General features: G+C 30.5%; 1 protein-coding gene across 2 annotated transcripts in view; it reads left to right on the top strand.

The window, feature by feature from the left end:
• Positions 1 to 15,512: 15,512 nt before the first annotated feature.
• The window catches only part of LOC133667895 (disease resistance protein RPV1-like), a 62,069-nt gene continuing 54,890 nt past the window's right edge, over positions 15,513 to 22,691 (top strand). Inside the window, exon 1 of one of the 2 annotated variants that reach the window (XM_062087599.1) lies at positions 15,513 to 16,319. In XM_062087599.1, the coding sequence (XP_061943583.1) occupies positions 15,742 to 16,319 (578 nt within the window). In that variant the 5' untranslated portion in view covers positions 15,513 to 15,741. The remainder of the gene's footprint in view (positions 16,320 to 22,691) is intronic. The other variant, XM_062087597.1, reaches the window with a different exon arrangement.

Genomic DNA, 22,691 nt, shown 5'->3' with positions numbered 1-22,691 from the left:
AAAATCTCGGAAACTGAAAATGGGTATTGGAATTTGTGTTGCGACTTGTCAAAGGAAACAATATATATATATATATATATATATATATATATATATATATATATATATATATATATATATATATATATATATCATGGTAGAGAATCGAATCGTGTGGCTTGTCGATGCTGTTAGCTCATCTCTTTGGTTTCTCTCTGCCTCTCGTTTCTTCAGGTGGGGACCGACCATAGATTCATACGGGCCCGGGGTCTGACGAATCCAAAACCCGATTCGCTGATTGGCCGATTGAGCAAAGTCAATTTCAAAACTAATTGTTTTTAGTTTTATTTTTAAAACTAAAATAATATTGTTTTCAAAAAACAAATGAGATGCTTCACTCTTGTTTCGCTACGAATTAGATTTTTTTAATAAAAAAAATTAAATATATAGGATTTTTATTAGTTTTTTAATATAAAAAATTTCTAATTATAAATTAAAATGCTTATATATACATTAAGTTAAATAAATTAATATTTGATCAATAAATAACTAAACAAAATTAAGATATTTGATACCATAAAAAATTAAATGTGAAAAAAAAGCACGAAGATAATTTCCTAAAAAAATTAAATATTAGAAGTGAAATTAAAAAATATAATTAAAAAAACTAAAAAGATAAAAATCTACACGTGTGAACTTTTGAAACTTATATTCATGGCTATGAGGTGAAAAATGAGGAGATTGGCTACATAGAAGATAAACACTAAAAAATAACAAAACAAAGTTTGAAATAAAAAGATGCCTTCAATTAAACTGAAAAAATAAAATAAATTAAGATTCGAGTGATTCGAGTTAACCTAAATTAACATGTTAACCTTGTAACTATAAGCATAAAAATGAAATAATCCCACATTAAAAAAAAAGAGGCATGAAGACCAATTCTAAAAAATCAAACGTTGAGGGACATAAAAAAAAAAAGACTAAAGTCACCTCATGTTAATTTTCAAAACTCATGATCTTAGTAATAAGGCTAAAATTAACCTTATAAAAGGTGGGAAAAAAAAAAGAAACAAAATCCTTTATAAAAAATGAAATGATAAGGGATAAAATTAACAAAGAAAAATGCAATAAAAAGGAAGAATCTTAAACAAAATAAACATTGATAAAAAGAATGAGTACAAAATTCGTCATAAAAAATTTGAAATCAAATGCTAAGGATGAAACTAAAAAAAAACTTAATTAATAACAAGATAAAATATTCTAAAGAATAAAAACCAGGTTTGATATAAAAATCAAATTAAACCAAATAATTAGAAAACAAAATTGAATATAAGAATAAATCAAAAGAAGTTAAAAAAACAAAACAAATAGTAATAAAAAATAGAAAAAGAAAAAAAAACTAATGTTGAACGTGAAATTTTTATTATTTATTTTTTGAAAACAAAACTAATATCAAACGATGAGATAAGGAAAACAATAAGCTAAAAAAAGGATGTTAGTCCACATTAACCTTTCAAACTCATGATTTAGGTCATTAGTTCAAAAGTACCCTATATCAAAAAATCATGAATTTTGTCCCTAACAAATTAAATATTGAATGATGAAATAAAAAATCATTAATGCAAAACATTAAAAAAAAATTAAAAATAGTAATTAAACGAATGAGAGTGAAAATTGAAATAAAAAATAAATTAGAAAGCGAAACCAATTTTTTATTAGAGCGTTAAATTGAAAAGAAAAATAATTTTAACAAAATGAGAAAATCAAAAGAATGAGGACCGAACTAGAAAAATAATACACCATAAAATTGGATTGAATGATAAAATTAAAAAACAATAAAACTTTCACAAACAGGGCAAGGAAAAAATTTAGAAATCAACTAACAATGATCAAATTGAAAAAAAATAATATATGACAAATTGGAATTGAAGAATATGCCAGAGGTATATGAAGAAATATGTGACATGATAACACAAAACTTGGTGAATTGATAACCGATGTGCATGGAAGTTACTGCCTGCAAGGCTTCACTGAAAATTGTCAAATTCTGTTCTTTAAAGGTGGACAAGGAATTTGTATATTGAAGAGTCTCACAAACCTCATATCTTAATTTTATATTCTGATGTAAGTAATGAGATTAAGAGCGTGTTTGACATTGCAGTAGCGGTTGCTTTTAAAGTGTTTTTTGTTCGAAAACACATCAAAATAATGTTTTCTTCATTTTTTAAAATACATTTTTGACATCAGCACATCAAAAAGGTCCAAAAACATCAAAAAAATAATTTTAAGCAAAAATAATAATATTTTTGGCAAACGGTGTTGTGACAGCAATGCTAAACACACTCTAAGTGGAGAGAAAATGCCATCATAATCCACTGCAAATGAGAAGGAAGTTGGTGCTACGGAATCACACCCAGATGCTTAATCTACTAAACGGAGATGTACAAGCAGATTATTAGGCCATGCAAAACTTTCTGCTAGATTGTTAAGGGATTTACTCAGCATCCCTCTGATGTGTGGGCCTAGAAGGAAGGAGAAAGCTGCACTGGACTATGATACCATGCTAGAGCATGAGAATCAATTCAAAACCTTCACTTAGGCATATAAGCTCTACATGATGTCATCCTGACCTTTATGCTTAAACAGTTGAAGTTTAATTTATACCTTCATTCAAAACCTTCACTTAGGCACCCCAGATTTTTCAACTCAAATACATCAAACATATTTTATAAAGAGGCAGACATGTCTAGTTACACCAATATTTTTTCTTTTATTTTTTGACACCAGAATTTTTCTCTTTAGCGAAAGTTCAATTATAGTCCCGGCTTGTTTTCCACCTAATTAGAGGTCATGCATGTCCAAAACTAAGGGCATAGATGAAATCCGAGGTACAGGGATGATAGAAACTTGGCAACAACACGAATTAAATTACAGTCTAGGAAGTGAAACTCACCTGAGAATGAGAGGAACAACACTGAGTGGCAGAGCAAACAGGCAACATCTTTTGTTAACTCAATATAAACCTTATCAAAATCACCAAGCTTCTTTGTTCTGCATGAAAGTAAGACTTTACAATTAAAATGCAGTTCAATCTCCAAATTCGCCCATGAAAAAAAGAGCAGTAATTAAACCAAGCTAAGTTGAATAAGGGTTATTTCCATTTCTGACAAGCAATCAACTTATAAGAGGATTCCTTGAAATTCAAAAAAAAAAAGGTTAACCTATTTCTCGAATAGTGAAAACAAATGGCATCAATGTGGATCAAAACTACGAAAGACAAGTGAGAAATGGATCAAAATGAGCAAAACTGAACCATGACCGCTTCAATTCATAAAACAGCATATTCAAGTGTATAACTCACAAGTAAGTAAAACACACTAAGCTAAAACAAACCAAACCGGAGATTCAGAACAAATGAACCAATTCCCCAACTGGGTTCCTCACAATACAATCACTAACACCATGATACTACAAAAAGTGACGTCCAAGTACATCATTCAACAAAAAAGATGACAATTTACAACACGGTAAGCTAAGCTAAATCAAACCACCCACTTCGAAAAAGAACTAAAACTTACTCAAATCTAGGAAACTTGAAAATGGGTAGTGGAATTTGTGTTGCGACTTGTCAAAGGAAACAATATATATCATGGTAGAGAATCGAATCGTGTGGCTTGTCGATGCCGTTATGTCGTCTCTTTGGTTTCTCTCTGCCTCTCGTTTCTTCAGGTGGGGATCGACCATAGATTTCATACGGGCCCGGGGTCTGATCGAATCCAAAACCCGATTAGCTGATTGGCCGATTGAGCAAAGTCAATTTCAAAACTAATTGTTTTTAGTTTTATTTTTAAAACTAAAAAAATATTGTTTTCAAAAAAAACAAATGAGATATTTCACTCATGTTTTGCTATGAATTAGATTTTTTTAATAAAAAATTAAAGTTTTTTAATATAAAAAATTTCTAATTATAAATTAAAATGTTTATATATACAATAAGTTATATAAATTAATATTTGATCAATAAATAACTAAATAGAATTAAGATATTTGATAACACAAAAAAATTAAATGTGAAAAAAAGTAAAAAGTAACATAACAAAGATCTTTTCCTTAAAAAATAAATATTAGGGGTGAAATTTAAAAAAAAATAATTATAAAAAAAACTAAAAAAATAGAAATCTATACATGTAAACTTTTCAAACTCGCGATCATGGATATGAGGCGTAGATTGAGGAGATCGACTACATAGAAGATAAACACTAAAAAATAACAAAACAAAATTTGAAATAAAAAGGTGCCTCCAATTAAATTGAAAAAAAATAAATTAAAATAAAATAAGATTCAAGTGATTCGAGTTAACCCGGGTTAATATGTTAACCTTGTGACCATGTGTATAAGAATGGGATAATTCCACATAAAAAAAGAGAAAAAAAAAAGGCATGAAAACCAATTTTAAAAAATCCAACGTTGAGGGACATAAAAAAGACCAAAATCACCTCATGTCAATTTTCAAAACTCATGATCCTAATCATGAGGCTAAAATTAACCTCATAGAAGGTGGAAAAAAAAAAGAAACAAAATCCTCCATAAAAAATAACGAGGGATAAAATTAATAAAGAAAAATGCAATAAAAAGAAAGGATCTTAAACAAAATAAACATCGATAAAAAGAACGTGGATAAAATTCGACTTAAAAAAATTGAAATCAAATGATAAGGATGAAAGTAAAAAAAAAACTCAATTAATAAAAGGATAAAATATTCTAAAGAATGAAAACTAGGTTTGATATAAAAAATCAAATTACACCAAATAATTAGAAACAAAATTGAATATAAGAATAAATCAAAAGAAGTTAAAAAACAAAACAAATAGCAATAAAAAAATAGAAGAAGGAAAAAAAACTAATGTTGAATGTGAAATTTTTATTATTTATTTTTTGAAAACAAAACTAATATCAAACGATGAGATAAGAAAAACAATAAAATAAAAAAAAAGATGTTAGTCCACGTTAACCTTTTAAACTCATGATCTAGGTCATTAGACAAAAAGTATCATATATGAAAAAATCATGAACCCTGTCCCTAACAAATTAAATATTGAATGATGAAATAAAAAAATCATTAATGCAAAATATTTTAAAAACAATTTAAAAATAGTAATTAAACGAATGAGGATGAAATTGAAATAAAAAATAAATTAGAAGGCGAAACCAATTTTTTTTATTAAAGGGTTAAATTGAAAAGAAAAATAATTTTAATAAAAGGAGAAAATCAAAAGAATGAGGACCAAACTAGAAATATAATACACCATAAAATTGGATTGAATAATGAAATTGAAAAACAATAAAATTTTCACAAACAAGGCAATGAAAAAATTTAGAAATCAAATAACAAGGATCAAATTGAAAAAAACTAATATATGATAAATTGAAATTGAAGAACTAAATTGAAAACAAATAAAATTTTTACAAAATGGTTAAAGAAAAAGAATTAAATATGAAAAGAATAAGGATCAAAATTGAAATATCAACAATAAAAATGATTAACCTGTAATTTTTAAAAGAAAAAAAAATGACTTATCAGTAACAAACTAACCTCCACTAAAAGGACAGATTTGACCACTAGAGGCACGAACATATCGTCCAAGGAGTACAAGTGTCTCCCATGCGATGACATGTGAATTGTATGCATCAATAAGTTTTTGAATTTAAAAATTATTTAATTATTTTAAAAGGACTAAATTGTTCTTTATAGTTCTGGAATTAAAAAAAAACCTATGTGAATAAAAAAAAATCTCTAGACTAATGATTGATTTTTTCTTGATTTTCAAGAGCAAATATGTTTTTTTACTGTATCTAAAAAACCTAAATATCCTTAATAAACAACATTATATTTTTTTTTATACGGGGTTTAAAAAAATCATTTTAGCATGCATAAAAAATAGAAAAGTTACATATGTCCTAGTCAAAAAATTACTCTTAACTCGTAAGCTTTTGGTTACATATATATATGTTTCCCGGTCAAATAATTAATTGACCGATGCCAAAAAATTGAATTGCCCTTAACTCATAAGCTTTTGGGTTTTTCTTAGAAGGGGAAAAATATAATTAAACTATCGCAATAAATAGTTTTTTTTTGGTCTATATGCATAGTATTTTCTATAGTATTTTGGTAACATTTTTATTGTTTCTATTAATTAAAAAATTATTAAAATTGACTCTCTAATTTTACCAGATTAATGTCATGTATTTGTGATTTAAAGAATAGGATTGCAGGGGTGAAATCATCTACACCGATGATTTTGCTGGTGCTTTCTGCATAAGATCACATCAAAATGGAGTCATTCGTTTTAGTTTTTGCAGATTCCTTGGAATGCTGCTAGTTATTTTGGTGCTCTGCAATGTTTTGTGGAGCAATGCAGGAGTTTGGCCGTATCACTTGATAGTGATTTGGCTTACTGTTATATATCAGTCAGTCAATAACAATGGTGGTGGATATACTTCTCCATTGCCACCAGGCTGGGAGAGGCGATCTGATGCAGAGACAGGGAAAACGTATTATATCTAGAACTACAACCTGGAATCATTCATGTCCAGATAAACCTTGGAAGAGATTTGACATGGCATTTGACCAGCTCAAGAGATCAACAACTCTATCTCCTCTGTCTCCGCTGGCTAATCTTTTCCTTCTTGCCGGCGATATCCACGCGACACTTTATACTGGTTCAAAAGCTATACATAACAAGTTCTTCCCAATGAAATAATATATAATAACCATTATAATATTATGTGAAGCCAACAAAGTACTCAGTACGAGCAAACACTTGGATCGAAGACTTGATGCCCTTCCCTACCAAATAAATAAATAAATAAAAATAACAAGACATGAAGCATTTTGTACATAGAATATTTTTAGGAATTATTTTTAATTTATTTTTAATTTATTTTTTCATTTTTATATTATTTTGATGTGGTTATATCAAAAATAAATTTTAAAAAATAATAATAAAATTATTATTTTGATATATTTTCATATAAAAAAACTATAAAAAATAATTATTATTACAATAAGAAACAGATTCTTTAACAAGTTCTTCTTAATCAAATCTTCATAATCATTATAATATAATGTGAAAGCAAAAATGTCATCATCACGCACACTTGGAGTCAAGATATTTTATGAGAGTTATTTTTAAAAGTGTTTTTCAATTGAAAATGCATTAATATATTATTTTATTTATTTTTTAAAAATTATTTTTTACACCAACACATCAAAACAAACAAAAAAACCTAAAAAAAAGTTAATCCAACAAAATCAAAAAAATCAAAATTTCTAATACAGTGTTTATGCCATAAAAACAAATAGCTCCTAAATGTCCTTTCCCACTACATCACAAATAAAAAGACTTAAAGCCTTTTGTACATGGAAAATTTATGAGAAGTCAACAATGTGCACCCTCTGTAATGTCGTGAGAAAATGCTTGGATTTAAATTTTTTAAATTTTTTTATTTTAAATTAATTTTTTTATTTTGTTATATCATTTTGATCTCATGATTTCAATTACCTCTTAAAAGTTACCATCTCTGCTGCTTTTATGTTTCTTCTCTTAACTGAATGGGTTGAGAGCTAAATTTCATTTCCAGGTTGCTGAGTGAATTTAAGTTAAAGGCAATGCTATGAGATGATCACTTCATGTTTAAGGTGTCGTGGGTAATGCTGGAGGTTTAGCAAGATAAACATGCTTAGCTTTTGATTCTTAATTGCTAAACATCTATTTTAGGCCTTTTTGAATTATCTGTTCACTTTTTGCCAATTTTGAATTAAAGAAGGAGAAAACTGATGGATCAGTCTTTAGTTTGTGCTACATATTTGACTCGTGTTTCACCACGGTTTAGATATTTTTTTTTCAATAAAAAATTTATATATAGACATTTTCAACATGTTTTTGTATTTTAAAAAAATTCTAAGTGAAAATTAAAAAACTTATATGTACATTTAATCAAATAAATTAAGAACTATTTGTGTTAATAAGTGAAAAAATCCATAAACGATGACTAAATATAAAAATTAGAAAAATCAAGAGACATAGATCAAGATATTTAATTTCACAAGACATGACATTTACGCGGTTGTATTTGCTAATTTGTTAGTTAAAATAATGTTTTTATTCAATCAAACGATAATAAAAATAAACACACACATTAAATTGATTGAATAAAATAAAAGAGAAAAAATAATATGCAAGGCTACACAAATTAGAAATATTATTTGAAAATAATTTTTTTTATTTTCAAAAATAAAGTTCATTCTACCTGGATATGCCTTTTTTTTATATTTTTTTCAGTTGATTATTAACTCATTTCAAAGTTCACTATATAAATGCTAGAAGAATGTTTTATTTTTGTAATGTGAGATTTGAAGCCCTTTAGTATATATACTCTATGTTCACAAGAAAAAAATTATGTTTTTTCAGCGTGGAATAATAAACCTTTTTGGTTTAAGTACTTCAACTTAGAAGAATAAGATAGTTTCTTTTCAATGTGGTATAAAAACCTTTTGAAATAATCTTTTAAACTTAATTATTTATAATATATATATATAGCTATTGGGTCTGGCTCGTAGCCAGACCTAGATATAACCAATTTTAATTTTTTGCCTCTTTAGATTTTTTTTCTTTTTACTTATGTAATTTTTTTTCATATTGTAAAATTAAAATAAATTAATGATACTTTTTATATATTGTACAAAAGTTGGGTGATTATACTTTTTTTTTTTCATTTGAGGTTGGGTTGGTTGAATTTTTTTCTGCCAGCATTGGGTCCTGCTGCCTAGCAAGATCCAATAGCGTTAGCCCCTGCTGCAAAGTGGGATCCAATAAGGTTGGACCTTATCTCTGTTAGGACCCAATAGGTTTGGGTTCTGCTGCCGTTCGGACCACATAGAGTAAGGTTGCTATCAGATCCAAGACACTTAATATATTCTTTTTATTCTTTATATTTTTTATATTTAAAAAAAATTATTATTGATCTGTTGCGGAGCGTATATCTGTATGCTTGTATATATATAAAAAGAAAAGGTATCTGCCAAATTATTTGGATACATTGTGATTTTGCAAAATCACGGTTATATTAAAATCATGATTTAAAATAGCAGGTTTTTAATGTTGACCTTGTAAAGTAAGTTTTTTTATTTTTCTTATTACGTTCAAATTTATTCTGTATTACTTCTATAAGTTATATGCTTTCACTCCTTGTTTTTGTTGTGTTTGTGTTTCTGGTATTTGGGGTAATAAAAATTTATCCTAGTATTTAAGTTTAACAATAAGATTGCAGTTTAAGGTGTCTTGGCTAATGTTGGAGGTTTTTAGTAAGATAAACATGTTTAGCTTTTGATTCTTAATTGCTAAACATCTATTTTAGGCAGGAGATAACACATTAAGAGAGTTATCTGTTCATTTTTGCCAATTTTGAATTAAAGAAGGAGAAAAGTACTGATGGATCAGTCCTTAGTTTGCGCTACATATTTGACCGTGTTTCACCACGGGTTAGATATATTTTTTTTTAATAAAAAAATTTACATATAAACTTTTTCAACATGTTTTTGTATTTTAAAAAAAATTTAAGTGAAAATTAAAAAACTTATATGTACATATAATTAAATAAATTAAGAATTATATATGTTAATAAGTAAAAAAAAACCATAAACAATGACTAAATATAACAATTAGAAAAATTAAGAGACATAGATTAAGATATTTAATTTCACAAGACATCACATTTAAGCGGTTGTATTTGCGAAATTTGTTAGTTAAAATAATGTTTTTATTCAATCAAACGATAATAAAAATAAACACACACATTAAATTGATTGAATAAAATAAAATAGAAAAAATAATATGCAAGGCTACACATAGTAGAAATATTTTTTGAAAATAAATTTCTTTTTATTTTAAAAAATAAAGTTCATTCTACCCAGGGATGTTTTTTTTTATTTTTTTCAGTTGATTATTAACTCATTTCAAAGTTCACTGTATAATACTAGAAGAATGTTTTATTTTTATAATGTGAGATTTGAAGCCTTTTAGTATATATACTCTATATTCACAAGAAAAAAGTTATGTTTTTTCAACGTGAGATAATAAATCTTTTTGGTTTAAGTACTTCAACTTAGAAGAATAAGATAGTCTCTTTTCAATGTGGTATAAAAATCTTTTGAGATAATCTTTTAAACTTAATTATTTACAACATATATAGCTATTGAGTCTTACTTGTAGCCAGACCTAGATATATCCAATTTTATTTTTTTGTCTTTTTAGATTTTTTTTCTTTTCACTTGTGTAATTTTTTTCATATTGTAAAATGAAAATAAATTGATGAGACTTTTTGTATATTGTACAAAAGTTGGGTAATTATACTTTTTTTTATTTGAGGTTGGGTTGGTTGAATTTTTTTCTACTAGCGTTGAGTCATGCTGCCTAGTAGAACCCAATATTGTTTGCCCCTGCTGTAAGGCGAGATCTAATAAGGTTGGGCCCTATCTTTGTTAGAACCCAATAGAATTGAGCCTTGTTATTGTCAAGACCACATAGAGTTGGGTTATTATAGACTCAAGACACTTAGTATATTTTCTTTATTCTTTATAATTTTTACATTTTAAAAGAAAAATTGTTATTGATATGTTGAGGAGCGTATACTGCTTGTATATATATAAAAAGAAATTGCATCTACTAAATTATTTAGATACATTATGATTTTGCAAAATCACGGTTATATTAAAATCATGATTCAAAATAGCAGGTTTTTTAAAAATATGTTGTTTTTCCTAAAAAAAATTTAAACTATTTTATTTCTCTAATAGTATCATTTTTTTAAAAAAATCCTATTATTAGGACAGAGTAACAAGTTCTTCCCAATGAAATCATAATAACCGTTATAATATAATGTGAAGACAACAAAGTCCTCTGTACGCTCAAACACTTGGATCGAAGACTTGATGCCCTTCCTTACCAAATCACCATAAAAAAAAAACCCTAGAGCTTTTTGTAGATATAAAATTCCCAGGAGTCAACCATGTGCACCCTCTATAGATGAGAAAATATTTTGATGTTATAATATAAAAATTAATTTTATAAAATAAAAAAAATATTATTTTAATGAATTTCTAAATGAAAAGTACTTTAAAAAATAACTATAACTATAATATCAAATTAGTTGTCTAATAAGTTCTTCTCAATCAAATCATCATAATCATTATAATATAACGCGAAAGCAAATAACAATTGTTTTTTTATTAAAAATATATTGATATAACGCTGATAGATGTTATATGCGCTGCTTAAAGAGTGCGGACACCTCCTAGACACCAGCATTAACCACTTCTTATTTTTTAATTATATTTATATTTTTAAAAGATTAAAATGCCCCTAATTCACATTGATTATAACTAAGAAGCCATGATGAAAATACAAAAAAACCCTAAATATCAATTTTAATATTTTTGAATTTAAAAGCAATATAATTATTTCACTATACTATCAAAATGTTAAAATACTGAAACACCCAAGGATCCTAGTTTTAAAAATTTTGCTTTTAAAATATATTTAAGTTATTTTATTATATTTTCAAAATGTTTAAAAACTTATTTATTTTCATTTAATACGATAATAATAAACGGATCACATGAAAAAAATATTGTTTTTAATAACTGATTAAATGATTTTATTTTAAAAGAGCAAAATAGTGACGTCATTATTTTAATGCACAATTATATGTGTCTTTAATGTACAATAAACTACCAAGCTGTTAGTTTTTTTTTTTATTATGATTTTTATAGACAAAGCAATGATTTCAGTTTTCATGGGTCTTATCATGCATAAGAGATAAAAGATGGACGCGTGTTTAGTTTTCATTTCCAATTGAAAATTAGGGTGGGGTGGATTTAGTGTTTCAGTTCGCTTGTTTCTCGGCTGGTTCATAAAAAAAAAAAAAAAGTCTTCATGGGTGAAATTTGACCGGGTCATCCAGATTCCTGATTGACCCGGTAGGGCAATCAGGTTTTGTTAAGCCAATTACTGGTTTAATTTTTAATTGATACAGATCCAGCCAAGGCCACTTGTCACCAAACAAATCACAAAAAAAAAGAGCGAATAACAAACACAACCAATATTATAATAATATAATGTGAAGGCAAAGAATTCCTCTGGGGTCGAAGACTTGATGCCCTTTCCTGCTACACCACAAATAAACAAAGAACAAGACATGGAGCCTTCTTGTACATGGGGAATTTTCCAGGAAGTCACCAATGTGCACCCTCTGTACATGAGAAAATATTTAGATTTGAAACCAAATCTAAGGTTGATTTGGTTAAAAGGCAGTGTTTTGGATTATATTGGTTAAGTTAATCTAAAAAAAATTGAAAAACATTATCTGGAATTTTAATATTTTATATAAAAAATTTAAAAAACAATTTATATGAATGGACTATATATATCATAAACATTGAAGTTTAAAAAATTATTTTAAAATATTTTTCAACTTTTAAAAATCGTAAGTAACGCCTAGAGTACCTCAACCTTCCCTTTTGTTCTTGCCCCTCCTAATTGATTTAATAGTTTTCATTTCCAGTTGAAAATTAGGGTGTTTCAGTTCGCACGTTTACTTGCCCGGTAAAGTGGATTTTGAGTGTGTCCGTGGTGAAAATTATGTTTTTAAAAATTTTAAAAATTTTAATTTTTTTTTATTTAAAATGTATTTTTAATGTTTTTAAATTGTTTTTATATACTGATATAAAAAATAATTTAAAAAAATAAAAAAAAATTTATTTTAATACATTTTTAAATGAAAAATACTTTAAACCGTTATAGCTTTCACAATTCCAAACAAACCTACTGTACCAATTACCTAGCTAAAGTCCCGGTTACCAAACAAATAACAAACACAAATCATAATCAAATCAACTATTATAATGTGAAGGCAAGGAAGAGTGTGTGATCCTTCTAGCTTAGAGTCTCACTCTCGGCTCGCTGAATTACCTTTTTATTTTCTTTATTTTTGGAATTTAATTATGAAGTGTGGTGTTTTTTAAAGTGTTTTTTTAATAAGAAATATATTAAAATAATATTTTTTTTATTTTAAAATTTTTATTTTTGATATTAATATATTAAAATAATATGAAAATACTAAAAAAATATTAATTTAGAATAAAAACAATGGCAATGTTTTTCTTTTTCTCCCTGCATTCCTTTGAAGTAGGCTTACAAAATTGCAATAGAAAATTCCAACAAGTGCATGCAATGTTTTCTTTTCTCATAGTTTGCCTGTCAGCACCTTATCTATATGTTTTCTTTTCTCATAGCTCACGCTATGTTAAATCCTCCCTCTCTCTCACAAAAAGCCATCTGCATCATGTATACTATAGAGCCCATGAAACTTTGCTAGCTAAACTAAAGGACGAAATCTTAAACACATCAGGTGATCATTAGCTTCGTTCCCTAGTGCATTTAGTTGGCCACTCCTTTAAATCATATATTATAATGACTTTGATGCCCTGCTTCTTATATTGAGAAAGTAGCATAGCGTGAGCCCTGCATCCAAATAATCGTATTGTTATTATGGTTGTGATAAATTAAGCTAGTTAATATGTTGGACCACAACAGCAAAGGGTTTGCTAGCATGTTCTCTCTTTACTGCTTAGAACAACCCTCTAGCATTGATCAGAGTGATTCCTTTGTTGTGTTAGTGAAATTTCTGCTATTGATGATGTTGGAATTTAAGATCCTTTAATCAGTTAAACTCATCATTCACAAACATTTTGCCTTCATCAGGGAAATGAGCTACAAATAAGGCAAGCAGATCTTTACCTCAGTGAAGGCGAGGAATTGAGTTTCTATGAAGTACTATTACGAGCACGACAGAGAAGAGAGATAGTTATTGGTTACCGTGCAGCTAATGCTGAAAAGGCTGTTATCAATCCGCCTGCCAAAAGTGAGAGACTTAGGTGGTCACTGAAAGATGTATTCGTGGTAATTGCGGAGAAGGAATGAGGATGAGGTTCTTCTTCATCCCCTGAACATGATATTCTTTGAAAAAAGTTCGACGGACACCGAAGAAAACAACAATAGGAAGTGCTCATTAGTTTCTGCCAGTCTGAAAAAAGAAAGAAATATATACTACAGATGTACAGTCACATCTAGTATATTTCTTGTACAAAAACTCAACCTCAAAGTAATGGATTTTCTCGCTACCTAAATATGAAAGAGCTGTAACGTTTCCCAGGACATGTGTTTGGAGCACTAAATTGATAAGAAGGCTTACTTGGCATGAAACATTTGTGATTTGCAAGAATGATGACTGACAGCACAGGGAATGAATAGCTTCAAGCTGGCTTCTTGCTTCGCAGAAGCATGTTATAGCATGATAATTGAAGCTAGATGCTTGGAAGTATATATATTCTGCATCGTTCAGGACAATCTCCTTCCTTCGGAATACTAAAAAGAAAAAACACTCCTATAATCTCAACGTGAAAGCAGAACCAGCCGACGCTTTGTGGTAAAATCTTGGTATCTGCCTGTCGCGAGGTTTCCATGCAGGGATGGATTGGGGAATTATTCAATCCTAAGTAGAGACTTATTTTGACATTACAAAAACAATGTGTCAAACAAGTTGAAAGTAATTATATGAAGATGAAATTGAAATGAAAAAACATTGGGAACGAAAACGAACAATTGCAAAAGGGACAATAAAGCAAAAGGGACAATATTGTTTTTTTTAAAAAAACTGAGGGATCAATTAGGCGCAATGTGGTAAAAACGGCACTGTTTGACAAGAAAGAAGTACAAAAGCCCATATCCGCAAACCATCCAATCCTCCTTATCCGTATAAAAACCCATATCCACGAACACGCCCTCCCTCTCTCCCTCACTCTGCAATTCACTCTCCCATTTCTCACTTGAAGAAGATCAGCCCAAGAAAATGGCGGTGAAGATTCGTTTAGCAAGAATGGGATGCAAAAACGGGGCATTTTACAGAATTGTTGCTGCTGCTGATAGCCATACTCCAAGAGATGGCAAACACCTTCAAGTTGTTGGTTTCTATGACCCCTCAGCAGGTTCCCTCTTCTTCTTCTTACCCTTCTCTTATTATTTTCATATGCTCAGTTCACATGAAGATTTTTTTTTTCTAATTTTAAAGACCTGGATTTTAAAGGCTTATTGGGTTTATTTTCAGGTTCTCAAATAATCATTGCATGGTATGTGTAGATAACTTTGTCAGCTTTCACTGGATCATCCAGATTTCAGGTTGACTGGGCCAATTGCTGGTCTGGTTTTTGACAGATACAGATCCGGCCAAGGCTCCACATCACCAAATAAATCAAAGAAAAAAGAAAAAAAATAACAAAACAATTGATTGTTGCGTCTCTATTATTGGGGTAGAGTAACAAGTTCTTCCCAATCAATTCATCACAACCATTATAATAATATAATGTGAAGGCAAAGAAGTCCTCTAGGGCCATATCACAAATAAACAAAGAACAAGACCTGAAGCCTTTTTGTACATGGGAATTTCCAGGAAGTCAACGATGTGCACCCTCTGTACATGAGAAAATATTTGGATTTGAAACCCCCATTATTACAATTATACATGTGCCTAAGCTACTGATTCAAAATCAGCATCTTTTTTCCTTGAGTTACTTCCGTTCTCTCCCTACAGACTTACCCTGCCACAAGAGTCTCACTCTTGTTTCTTCGACTGTTTCTCCACAAAACAATGGCGATGTTTTTCTTGTTTCATTCTATCTTTTTGTTTGTTTATATCTGGAGATTCATCATACGAAGCCGTCATATTTCTCCATCCCCATCTACTCCTTCCACCTTAACCACCGCCCAGCCACAAGTAATTAAATATGATGTCTTTCTTAGTTTCAGGGGAGAAGACACTCGTTCTGATTTTACCAGCCACCTCTATGCTGCTTTGAACCGGAAACAAATCATAACTTTCATAGACTATCAGCTTGTGAGAGGAGATGAGATTTCGGCATCACTTCTGAGAACAATTGAAGAGGCCAAGCTTTCTGTGATTGTTTTTTCTGAAAACTATGCATCTTCCAAATGGTGCTTGGAGGAGCTTGCAAAGATTTTTGAACGTAGAAAAAATAATGGACAGATAGTTATTCCGGTATTCTACCAGGTGGATCCATCCCATGTAAGAAATCAAACAGGGAGGTTTGGGGATGGATTTGCTAGACTTATAAAGAAGAAAGCTTTGACGATGGACAAAGAGCAGAGCTTCAGAGACGCTTTGACGGATGCAGCCAATCTATCTGGATGGAGCTTAGGGAAGTCTGAGTAAGCTCTTGAAATATATCCCATAAGAAAATATTCGTTCAATTGTTGAGGATTTGAAATTTAATTTAAAACTATTGAGAATGATGTGAATCTATATTTACTTTATTTGATTTTGAAAAAGTTGTAGCGAAACACTTGTACAGATCTTAAGCTTTAGGAGACAGAAAGCAGATACTTAGGAATCCTTATATTAAATTTTATCAGGACAATCAATGTTTTCTTCTATCGTTTCACTTGAAATTAGGCCATTAATAGTCTATTAATTCGAGGTGAAAAAGGATTATGGTTTCTTGAAAAATAATATAAATTATATCTTGAGATTTCCTTGATTTTTTTTTTATTGAGATGATTCTATATACGATGATATGAGAAAACATCTTATGCATTTGCATGCCATTGATTTTCCTAGATAAACACCGATTACAAGTAGTTTCCAGTTTCAAAGATTGATTAACTGTAGCATGAGATAAGTAGGGAGCTGCTGCATATTTCTGAACTCAAATGCATTCACTCGAGAGGCCTAGTAAGAGAATCTTGTCCAGGTTTATGAATACATGCTCACCTTATAAAAGAGCAGAATATAGATGGAGGCTCTTCCTTTCTTTCCCACCATATAATTCAGATCCTATACGTGCCTACTATGTATAGATGTAGCTACTAAGGAGTGAGTATGTTTATATGTTTGTTGTTTCTTCTAGTCTGGTCCATTCTGACTAACAAATATGTGTGTGTTTTTCTTGTTTGTTAGTCTAGAGTCTGAATTTATTGAGAAGATCGTTGGAGATGTTTTGAACAAATTGCATGCCATGTCTTCAAGTCACACTACGGGTTTATTTGGAATTGCTGTGCGCATTCACAAAGTTGAGTCTTTGTTAAATATAGAATCTCAAGATGTTCTCATTGTAGGAATATGGGGAATGGGTGGTATAGGTAAGACAACGATTGCTGAAGCTGTGTGCAACAAGGTTCGTTCTCGATTTGAAGGAATCTTTGTTGCAAACTTTAGGCAAGAATTAAAAGCACGTCCCATGGCTGATTTGCATAGAAGCTTTCTTTCACAGCTGCTTGGCCAAGAAATTCTTAAAATGGGCTCCTTGAGTTTTCGAGATTCTTTTGTGAGGGATAGACTTCGTCGTAAAATGGTTTTTATTTTTATTGATGATGTGGATGATTTAATGCCTTTGGAAGAATGGAAAGAATTGCTTCATGGACGACACAGTTCATTTGGTCCGGGCAGTAAAGTTCTCATAACAAGTAGGGACAAGCAAGTGCTTAATAATATAGTAGACGAAACATACGAGGTTGAGAGGTTGAACTATGAAGAAGCTCTTCAACTCTTTAGCTCAAAAGCCTTGAAGAATTGCATCCCCACAATTGATCATAGAGACTTGATAAAAAGGATTGCAAGTCATGTACAAGGCAATCCGTTGGCTCTTATAGTTTTGGGTTCCTCTCTCTATGGTAAAAGCCCAGAAGAATGGTACAGTGCATTGAATAAACTAGCTCAGAACCCTCGAATCGAAAATGCATTGAGAATTAGTTACAATGGGTTGGATCAAGAACAACAATCCATATTTCTTGATATAGCACATTTCTTCAGAAAATTTGAGCAAAACCAAGCTACAAGAATATTAGATGGCTTTTATGGCCGGCCTGTGATTTTCGACATGAGCATGCTCATTGATAAGTGTCTCATAACTACTTCTCGTAACATGCTAGAAATACATGATTTACTACAAGAAATGGCATTTAGCATTGTTCGTGCAAAATCTAAGTTTCCTGGAAAACGTAGCAGGTTGTGTCATCTTACTGACATCGTTCATGTATTGGAAGAAAATAAGGTTAAAGCCAAAGTCATTAGATATCTTTCTTTTCTCTGCTCTGACATACTAACTGAGAGGTTTCATATTTGCTCAAAAGTTGATTTTTTGAGTACATTGTATTATTGTTTGTTTATTCTTTATTCTTGTTTAACAGGGAACTGAAGAAATTGAAGGCATATCTTTGGACATGTCCAGGTTATCGAGACAGATACACTTGAAATCTGATACATTCGCAATGATGGATGGTCTTAGATTTATCAAATTCTTTTTCGGTCATTTGTCCCAAGATAACAAAGATAAAATGCACCTTCCTCCTACTGGCCTCGAATATCTTTCTAATAAGCTGAGATATTTGCACTGGGATGGATTCCCTTCAAAATCCTTGCCGCATGTTTTTTGTGCTAAACATCTTGTCGAGCTTAACTTAAGCAGGAGCAAGGTTGAAAAACTTTGGACCGGAGTACAGGTATGATTTAATTGCTGCAGATTTATGATCAGAAATATGTAGTTGGATGTGCTAACTTTCTAATTATGCCTTTTCCTGTTGACAGGATGTTGGAAATTTACGAAAATTTGTACTATCTTACTCTCTATATTTGACGGAATTGCCAGATCTATCAAAGCCCAGAAATTTGGTGTCCTTACATCTTGTAGCCTGTCCAAGTTTAACCGAGGTTCCGTTATCTCTTCAATATCTTGACAAGCTGGAAGAACTTGATCTCAATTTTTGCTATAATCTTAGAAGTTTTCCAATGCTTGATTCAAAGGTTCTCAAAGTACTTTCTATAAGTCGGTGCCTAGATATGACCAAGTGTCCAACGATTTCACAAAATATGAAAAGCTTATATTTAGGGGAAACTTCAATCAAAGAAGTTCCACAATCAATTACTAGCAAGTTGGAAAATCTTGGTCTGCATGGTTGCTCAAAGATCACCAAGTTTCCAGAGATTTCAGGGGCTGTAAAAACATTATATCTAAGTGGAACTGCTATTAAAGAGGTGCCCTCATCAATCCAGTTTCTCACTAGACTCTGCGTATTGGATATGAGTGGCTGCTCAAAACTTGAGAGCTTCCCAGAAATCGCAGTGCCTATGAAATCATTGGTGGATCTTAACTTGAGTAAAACAGGCATTAAAGAGATACCCTCATCATTTAAGCATATGATATCTTTGAGAAGTCTAGGGTTAGATGGAACGCCTATTGAAGAGCTACCCTTATCAATCAAAGATATGGTATGTTTGAGATATCTGGCTTTGCATGGAACACATATTAAAGCGTTGCCCGAGCTTCCACCTTCGCTTAGGTCTCTAACAACACATGACTGTGCATCACTAGAAACCATGATATCAACCATCAAAATCGGCAGATTATGGGATGGATTGAATTTTGCAAATTGCTTCAAATTGGATCAGAAACCACTGATAGCAGCAATGCATTTGAAAATTCAGGTATCTCTCTTAACCCGATCTTTCTTTCTTCTCTCTTTCTTTCTTGCTTCATCACATTTTCGAAATGTGACTTTTGTGTTACAGTCCGGAGATAAGATCCCATATGACAGAATTCAAATGGTTCTACCGGGGAGTGAAATTCCAGAATGGTTCAGTGACAAAGGAATTGGATCTTCACTCACCATACAGTTGCCCACAAATTGTCATCAGCTCAAGGGAATTGCTTTCTGCCTTGTCTTTCTACTCCCTCTTCCCTCCCATGAGATGCTTTATGAATTCGATGATCATCCTGAAGTTCGCGTATATTTTGATTGCCATGTTAAGAGTAAAAAGGGTGAGTATGATGGTGATGATGAAGAAGTCTTCGTTTCCAAGAAAAGCTATAGTATATTCAATTTCTTGAAGACATGTGACTCAGATCACATGTTTCTACACTATGAGCTCGAATTAGTAAATCATATCCGTAAATATTCTGGCAATGAAGTTACATTTAAATTCTACCATGAAGTGGACAACGGGAGTACTAAAGCAGGTCATGAGATTCGAAAGCCTTGCGAGTTGAAAAGCTGTGGTGTATATCTGCACTTTGATGAAAATCTACAGGCCGGCACTTTGTTAAGGATCTTCCTTAACAAACAAAAGTTTAGAAGAAATTGAAAGGGAGAGAGAGAGAAAGAGAGAGTTCAGCAATTACTGCAAATTGTTCTTCAAGTAGTTTTCAAGATACCTGTACTAGCTGCTTCTTCTGGTACTACTAACTTGCTGCTGTTGCAATCCTTCTCTATGACTAACTAACTTTGACCTTACCCTGCAATTTGTAACACACTTATGATGAGGATTTGAAGCAAATAGTTCTGAGAAGGATTCAGTTTACTATACGAATTATGAATGATTAACTTTGTGGGGTAATGTATTTGTAATTTTATTTTCTTATGTATATGTAGTTTAATACGACCACTGGTAGCACTGATTGTTCATAGTGTATTCTGTCATTAGTTAAAGTCTCAAAAATATGTTTTTAAAGCACAAAGGTCATCAAGTATAGGGAAAAATAATTTTTAGTTAGAATTTGTTGGGATTAGGCCAACATTATTGATAGGACTAATACTATTGCCTATGTATCATCAAGTGAAATAACTGTATTTAGTCTGTATTCCGGTAACCAAAGCTTCACTCCTTCCTTTTGATTATGTCGTAATGCTGACTGAATCCAATCCATAAACCCGGAAACGAAACAAAGTTTGTTCCCTTTCGTCACTGAAGCACTAATCATGCTTAATTTTTAGCTTTGCTGTTAGGGGAAGATATATTTGTTGATTAGTTAGCTTAGCTTTTGCAGTAGCTTGAATATTGGAAGTTGCTTAATTATTTTTACATTTCTGCTTTCCTTTTTGGTAGCCAAGGGCGATGCTAGAAGATTGGGTCTTAATGTTGACCTTGTGAAGTAAGTTTTTTTCTTTTTCTTATCACGTTCAATTTATGCTGCATTACTTCTATGAGCTATATGCTTTCACTCCTTGTTTTTGTTGTGTATGTGTTTCTGGTATTTGGGGTAATAAAAGTTTATCCTAGTATCTAAGTTTAACCTGGAGATTGGAGTTTAAGGTGTCGTGGGTAATGCTGGAGGTTTAGCAAGATAAACATGTTTAGCTTTTGATTCTTAATTGCTAAACATCTATTTTAGGCAGGAGATAACTTCACAATGAGAGAGTTATCTATTCACTTTTGCCAACTTTGAATTAAAGGAGGAGAAAACTGATGGATCAATCTTTAGTTTGCATGAAGCTCTTGTATGGCTGCTTCTATTTGCCTGTTTGATTAAATGGGTTGGCGCAATGTCTTCATCTTGTTTAGTTGATTTTGGTTATTCTTCTACTTGCTTCTGCAGGTATTGGTTATCTGTCGGTGCTCAGCTTACAGACACCGTGCGTGGCATTCTTATGAGAGCTGGTTTAATATCACCACCACCGATGGTTGTTATGGGGCAGAAAAAGGGACCAGCTGGTGAGACCTCGAATCCAGAGAAGTCAATTACCCTGTAAAAGTTACCATCTCTGCTGCTTTTATGCTTCTTCTGTTTTGTACCTGTATGCTTGATCCAGCACTGAATGGGTTGAGAGCTAAATTTCCTTTCCAGGTTGTTGAATGAGTTTAAGTTTAAAATTCTCTTAATTCATTATTGTGTTCATTATATTTGTTCTTTATGCTTATGTCCAACTACTTGTTAAAGACAATGGCTATGAGATGATCACTTCCTGTTGTACAGCTTAATATTGCTGTCTAGTAAGATAGGCTGCGCATCTTCTTAAATTCACATCTTTTTCCTATTCTGAGCTCACTTTCCTGTAATGCAGATTAACCGTTAAAAGGGCTTCATAGATTTTAAATGTGTGAGAATCTAGAACATCTGCGTCATGTTGTTCCTATCCTAGTACTTGAGAAAATATTCATCGCTGATTGTTGTCATTAGCAATTAGATGATTGCAGTATTAATACTTCAACTTTACACCTTTTCTTAATCGAGCATATGAACTTTGTTTTTTTTTTTTTCTCAATTTTCCTGTTATTTAATGATGCCTTATTTTCCTTTAAATCACTATTGGTACTTTAAATTTTATTTTATGTCAATCAAATGAATACACTTTAATCTTTTTTATTTATTTATTTAGATATACCTTAGTTTTTTTACTATTCCAATCAAGAAATTTATTAAAATTTTCATTTTCAAATATCGTTTTTTTTTATTATTAAAAGTACCATAAAAAATAAGATTATTTTTTATAGATGAAAATATTTTAAATTAAAATATATGCATGTAAAAAAACTAAAATAAATTATTTTAAGAAAAACTAGTTTAGTTCATGGTAAGTAATCTATATAAAGACTGAAAAAGATTTTATAATTAATTTAAACCAACAAATAAATTATTGATACAATTAAAATATTTATTATTTTAATGAGATTAATGAATATTGTATGATTAAAATATAAATAGAAAAATATTGAAATCGTGACAAAAAGACCACATTAAAAATATTATGAACTTAGTTAATTAAAAAATTACTTGATTAAAATGATAAAAAAAAAAATTGTTAACCAAT

This window comes from Populus nigra, chromosome 11 (assembly GCF_951802175.1).
Source record: "Populus nigra chromosome 11, ddPopNigr1.1, whole genome shotgun sequence".
Taxonomy (NCBI): domain Eukaryota; kingdom Viridiplantae; phylum Streptophyta; class Magnoliopsida; order Malpighiales; family Salicaceae; genus Populus; species Populus nigra.
Note: the sequence above shows the minus strand (reverse complement) of the source record. Positions and strands in the feature narration are given on the sequence as shown.